At 38.3% G+C, this 6,589-nt stretch overlaps 1 protein-coding gene across 1 annotated transcript; it reads right to left on the bottom strand.

Annotated features, from left to right (window-relative positions):
• Positions 1-2,425: 2,425 nt before the first annotated feature.
• LOC110909915 (O-fucosyltransferase 19) lies at positions 2,426-6,062 on the bottom strand. Its single transcript, XM_022154643.2, has 8 exons — positions 5,548-6,062; positions 4,986-5,058; positions 4,826-4,896; positions 4,614-4,702; positions 4,175-4,307; positions 3,863-4,095; positions 3,055-3,531; positions 2,426-2,959 (listed from the first exon to the last, which is right to left on the bottom strand). Exons 1-8 carry the CDS (start codon positions 5,938-5,940, stop codon positions 2,716-2,718), a joined length of 1,713 nt encoding a protein of 570 aa, XP_022010335.1. The 5' UTR covers positions 5,941-6,062; the 3' UTR covers positions 2,426-2,715.
• Between the last annotated feature and the right edge of the window lie 527 nt (positions 6,063-6,589).

A 6,589-nucleotide genomic window follows, 5' to 3' on the forward strand; every position in this document is an offset into this window, starting at 1 on the left:
AAAGAACGCGACATATAAGGTCATATACCCAGGAGTGGCATCTAACGCCGTACTACCAGGAGAAGGGAGCGTCGCACCCCAACTCGCCGGAAACTGGAAGTTCCGACAGATCTGCTGGAACTCATCTTCCTTCCAGTTGAAAACCGCTTAGTCTGCTCTCAACGGTTCCTTCGACTTCTTTCCTTTGCGAGAACCCTCTAGTTTCGATGAAGTTGACTGAAGAAATAAGTTTTAAGATTAGGATGAAAGAAATAGAAATAATATTAAGAGAGAATTCAAAAGATAGAAGATGGATGATTTTTCTCTAAGAAGGAAGAGCCTCCAGTATTTATACCCATCACATTTAATGCGACGGGGAACAGTACCGACAAGTGGGGAGCCTTCTCCAATAGGTGAGCGACACGTCAGGTTGGAGAAACTGAAAAGACGCCACTTTAGGGCGCGTGGCGGCTAAATGCCTATCATCCCCTGCAAAAGTGACTGATACACTTCCCAATGCGACAACCATCTCACACTGCAGTGCTACAGTGACAGAGGTCGCTATCAATCCCACTAACCATGAGCCCAGGTGCTCAGCAGAAACCTTCAATCTTAGAAGAAACCTAAATACATGTTCCCAGGTGTCGGTTTAACTCAGTTGAGTACGCCATGCCCCTATGCCCCGTTCCAACTCACTTGAGTACGCCAGGTTCCCATGCGCCATTTTTACTCAGTTGAGTATGCCATGCTCCCATGCGCCGTTCCAACTCATGTGAGTACACCATGCCCCATGCGTTGTTCCAACTCACTTGAGCACGCCATGATCCCATGCGTCATTTTTAGGCAGTTGAGTACGCATTGTTCCCATATACCGATATGGCTCATCATAGTACATCGTGCTCCCATACTCCGATATGGCTCATCTCAGTACGCCGTGCTCCCATATGCCGATATGGCTCATCTCAGTACGACGTCCTCCCATACGCCGATATGACGCATCTCTACACGCCATCTTTCATATGCAGATTTGGATCATTGAATTCACTTCTCCAAATACGATAAATTTAAAAGGCATGTCTCACCTAGTCCTATCATGAGAACGTCTTATAAGTCTAGAGCTCCATCCAACTGACACACTCATCTAGAAGCAACACTGGATTGGGGGGACATTAAGGGGTGTGGTCTCAAATAGTATGCACGAACGCGCATACATGAGACCTTACAACTCTTGTGACCTGACCTCGTCATCGAGAATGATCTAGAAGGATGAGGGACACACCTGGAGACAGAGGTGAGTCATCACTGATGACGTAGAAAGAATATTCCCGACAGATAAGGAAAGGACACAACGTGGCACCAATCATCGGATGTTAGAACCAGTCGCGAGATCTCCAAAGGACAATCAGGAACAATCCGACATAAAGTACTAAAGGACGCTAAGGTGGAAGGAATAACCATGCGCCACGTCAGCCCTAGTACAGAATAAGGGCCTTGTCATGTCAGATGGACAAAATGGATATTCCCCACAATTGGACAGTTGACAAATGACCAGCTGGCGCCTTCCTTCTCCTCCACAAATCTTCGGCTATAAATAGAGGGCTTCATCTCCAGGTTTAAGGATCGCTTCTCTTACTCTATACACATATTTTATTCTTCAAAGCAAACACTTATTCTCACGCCGGATGGTGGTTACAAGGAGAACCCCCAACCTCTCCTCCATGTAACGAGTTCACCAGTGTTTCTTCGTTTTGCAGGGTTCTACGTAAAGACTAAGGAGTTTGGCAAGGAAAGAATAGAGATTGACCCTTGTTACGAGACGAACCAGCTGAGTCTAACCTAGTGTTGAATTAGTGTTTCTTCACCGCCACAGAACGTTTTTTTTCGCTACTTTATGTATTTTTTTCAAGATTGTATGTTCTTATTATACTTACATATAATAAGCTCGGCTCGTTCAAGCTTTTTTTAGCCAAGCTCGAGCTCATTTGCATCCCTAATCGTGCCTCTTGCCGCCACAGAACGTTTTTTTTTTTCGCTACTTTATGTTTTTTTTTCAAGATTGTTTGTTCTTATTAGACTTACATATGTATTGTTTTCCGCTTTGGTACTCTGAGCATTCGATTTCATCCCGCTTAAACTAAAGGGGAGTGTTAGAGAATGTATAATAGCTAATGTTTGTTGTAAATCATTACCAAAGTTAAGAGTGTATGATTTAATTAAAATTTCTTAGTAATTATTCTCATTCTATTTCATTGTACCCATATCAATATCAATAGTATAGTAATAATACATAATACCTTACATGGTTTTCATTATCCTATCATTTTCAAAATATGTATACATTATTTTAACACGTGAGAGTTGTTTGTATACCTTGTAACTATAACCTTGTTGATGCCTAAGTAGACATACATAAAAAAAATATATATTAGTTGCCCCGATCATCCACTAAAGTACAAACATAAGCGTTAAAAATGGTGATCAGTTGCCTGATACAATCAAGATCCAAATGCACATGATGGTCATGTGAGAAACACCTAACATCATCTTTCTGTATCATGTGAAATATAATTGCAGATATAGATATATCTGAATGTATAAAAGCTAAATACACCCACCCCCATGTTCTAAAATCAATGACTTCATAATAGGCCCTAAAATATGAAGTAGATATTCGCCTTGTTCTGTGGTCAAGCAAGATCCTTTGTGTATGCTATACAAGCGCTAAATCTTAAATGCCTATTTTTGTGACGAAAATGATACTCTTTGGCTTGGTCTTCCGTCGACATGTAGACTGTTGCTGCAAATGCACCCAGGATACGGGTTTGCATAGAAGTTCTCTTCTACTCTTGGAGAGTCACGGGCCTTCCTCTCATGTGGTGCTCCTAACCGGTCCATATGGTTGCTCTTCACTTGAGAACTAAACGTGTCCCATGTTATCGCTCCATTGTCCAACCGATCTATCAAGTTAACAAATTGTTGCCTGAATTCAACAACACAACACATGCAAATGATTAAATAATGTGCCGTTTTGGGTTATATTTCTAATAGTTTAATAATTAAGAAAAACTTAACTACCTATTAGGGCTGATGGTCTTACGGAAGCCTTCAAACTTCCTATGCCCTTGGACCACCTTTGCCATATTCCCATCATAGGTATAAACAAAAACATCACTCTCAAGGGCAACAATATGATCAACTGCGGCAAGACGATTTTGATACTGCTTAAACGAGTCTAGTTCCTCTTGTGTCATGAGTGTGGTATGAGAAAACACGTTTGAGTACTCCTTCTGAAAGGCGTCCATGCTTGTATCGCCGTATATTTCACCTGCGACTATGTAAATTTGGGCGGTTGGAGGGTACCCCAAGGCTTTAAGGAAGAAAGCAGCTTCTCTGGGGGACATAGGACAGCCCCCTTGTTGTCTCCTTTCTTTGCTGTTTATTTCCTTTTCTTTCCAATGCTTCACACCATATCTCATGGCTCTTAGCTCCTCTGCTTCATCTACTGTCAAGTTGTGGCTGCACCCTGTGAATGCAAGCATGTCTTTCTCATATCTGCAAGTCAATTTTTTCACTTTCAAGAACCGCAATTTGACCTTCATAGCCCCCATCATCAAATTTAACCCTCAGCTAGGAATTCGAGTAAATACACTAATCATATTTCATCAATCATGGGCATAGAGATTTATCTGAAAACACTGACTAATAATTGCATTCGAATGGTTGACTTTCAAAGTCAAACAGACTGCACTTTTATTAAAAGGAGAAAAAATAACATAACTGATCTTACTGTATAACTTGACTAATGTTGTTCCTAGATTAGATTTTTGTGATTGCATTGTAATAAGTTTGGGCTTAACATTAATGACAGATGAAGTAAGATTACCTTAAATGAAGAGCAATATAAGGCTCTCCTCTGCTCCTAAGTCTATCAATCAACTTATTTCCTAGCTCTTGAATCTCCTGAGAGTAACGAAGGGCCTCATAGTTGGCTCGACACCTAAGCTTTTGAAAAGAGGGAGCGAGTCCATTGTTCACAAGTCTTGAATCCGTATGCGTAAACTTAATTACTTTGTGTTTCTTCAACAGTAAAGACATCTCCCCTCTATAGTAACTAGCCTGCATTCACCGGCGTCAAACAAAATATTTTTCTTTATTTCTCCTTTCAGATTTAAAGATTGTACGTACACATACATACCTTTGACCATGAAATAGGAGCCTTAAGATGTGGTTTTGTACTCATTAATTCTGGTGGTAAAGACTCTACAATCTCAATATCTTCTTTTAAAACATCCATAAAATGTCTCCAGTCAAAAATGTCCTTAAAATCACTGCAAAAACGAAGACGTCATTGTTCATATAATCACCCCATAAAGTTCTAATTTGTTACTCCCTTCAAAATGTTTATTAGAAAAAAATAGAAAGTTTAAAATTAACTTGTTACCTTTATGGCACTAGAAAACATTGCAACATTTTCAGATTTTTTTTTTTTTTTAACTTGTTACCTTTATAGCACTAGAAAACATTGCAATTATATTTGGTAAGGAATGCACATGATGCCTAACAAATGGCCATTTAAGGCTCTGTCCAGGAACAATTATACATGGGCAATACCTAAAAAGTGCAAAAAGGCATACCTCGGATCGGTCCAAAAGGATTGATGATCAAGAGAAGGAAGAACAAGGGTCGCATTCATGATCTTAGCAATGGCAACCATGTCACATATCTGCCATGAGACATTTTGAAGTTCGAATACGTTAAATGTATAAATACAAACAAATTAAGATAAATTTTATTTGTAATTCTTTTCAGCTAAGAGGTGTTTAATCCAAAATGATGACGGACTCACCCCGGTTCTCATCTGATTCAATCCACCATTGGCATGCACAAGAATATACCCGTTTGTCCTTGAGCTTGTCTCTATAAAAAAAAAATAGACAAGGGCATCAGGTACTGATGATTCGGTAGGTGGTTTATAATATGTAATAACAAAAACAAGATCGACTAACTTATTCGGTTCCTTGGTCTAACAATGCATTGATAATAATCACTGCTGTTTGGTTTCATCCAAATTTCTTCAACCTGTGGGAAACAAACAAGACATCACAACACATTACGCTAAACAAAGATTGCATCCAACACTTAAATTAATCATCATTAATCTAGGAACCATCTAAATACAATGCGAGGGTAAAAAGGTAATTGCAAAGTCAGATATAGAAGGAAAGAAAACCTCTATATCTACAAGGGTTGTTGGTCAAAAGTCAAAATTCTAAGAAGAATCTGCATTTCATTGTTGCTTCCCACTCCTTGTTCTTAATTTATTTATTTATTTATAGAACAACTTATATAAAATTAAATAAACAAACATCTGATGATCATATATTTAAATGACGAATAAAATCTCTCTTACTGACATTCTTTAAATATTGGATTGACATGTAAATAAATTAAAGAAAATATCAAAAACCTGAATTTTTAAAGCATGAGTTTTGTTTTTCTAAAATATGAAGTAAAAAAAAAAAAAAAAAGAAAAGGAATGAAAGAAAGAAAGAAGAATCAAGTACGTACAGTAGTAGGATGATAATATTTTAGTTTGATGGAAGAAGATGATAATAGTCTCTGAGCATTGATAGAATGACGCTTGTAGTCTCTCAAGATGAACATCGTTCTGGAGTCGTTGTTACTCTCCGCTTCAGCCATACGACACCCGGCCATATATGCAAGCTTACACAAAACCACCACACAAACAATAATAATTACAACAAACCCCAAAAGAGTAGTTTTCCCTCGTCGTTTCTCCAACTTCCTTAACAAAAAGTAGTAGTAGTTGTTGTGGTGGTGGCAACATGCCCCTAAACATTTAACCGTCAAGTAGCCGCTGCTGCTGCTGCATTGACAACGATTCGGGTCGACTGCAGACATCAAGTCCGGTAGACGGCGGCGGTGTGCAGCGGTTGACATAGAATAACAACTACCACAGAAAACTTGGGAAACAAAACTGCAAAAGTGTCGGACTAAAAACCACCGGTAACTTATTAGGGTTTTTTCTTTTTTGCTAAAAAGAAAAATACAGAGTCCATGTGGCTACCAAATATGTTGTCCTCCGGCCATATTTATAGATTTCTGAAACAAAACAGAATTTCCAAACGGCAATTTTCTTTTCGTCCGCTTCTCTCTTATTTTTTTTTATAATAAGGCCCTAACAAACCTTTATTTATACGAACAAGGAATTTGATAAATATGGATAACAATTTTTTTTTTTTTTACAAAAGCAGAATTCTCTGGCGTAACACACTGTAGGGCGAAAACCCGGTTGGGCTCGAGAATCGAACTAACAACCTCACACAAGGGCTAGTCCAAATCCTTCATTGCATATATCCACCCCAATATGACACAAGTGAGATTGAACTTGGGTCTCCATTGAAAAATCCAAAACTCCTATCACTAGGCCACAAGTAGAGGATATGGATAACAATATTTAACTAAATAATTCGAGTGTTTATATGTATCCCTATCTTAATATTAATATTTTTTGTTAACTAAATCTTAAACTCTTTTCATATACAATAATATTTTTGTTATAAATCTTAAACTCTTTCAATATACAATA

Source organism: Helianthus annuus, chromosome 15 (assembly GCF_002127325.2).
Source record: "Helianthus annuus cultivar XRQ/B chromosome 15, HanXRQr2.0-SUNRISE, whole genome shotgun sequence".
Taxonomy (NCBI): Eukaryota; Viridiplantae; Streptophyta; class Magnoliopsida; order Asterales; family Asteraceae; genus Helianthus; species Helianthus annuus.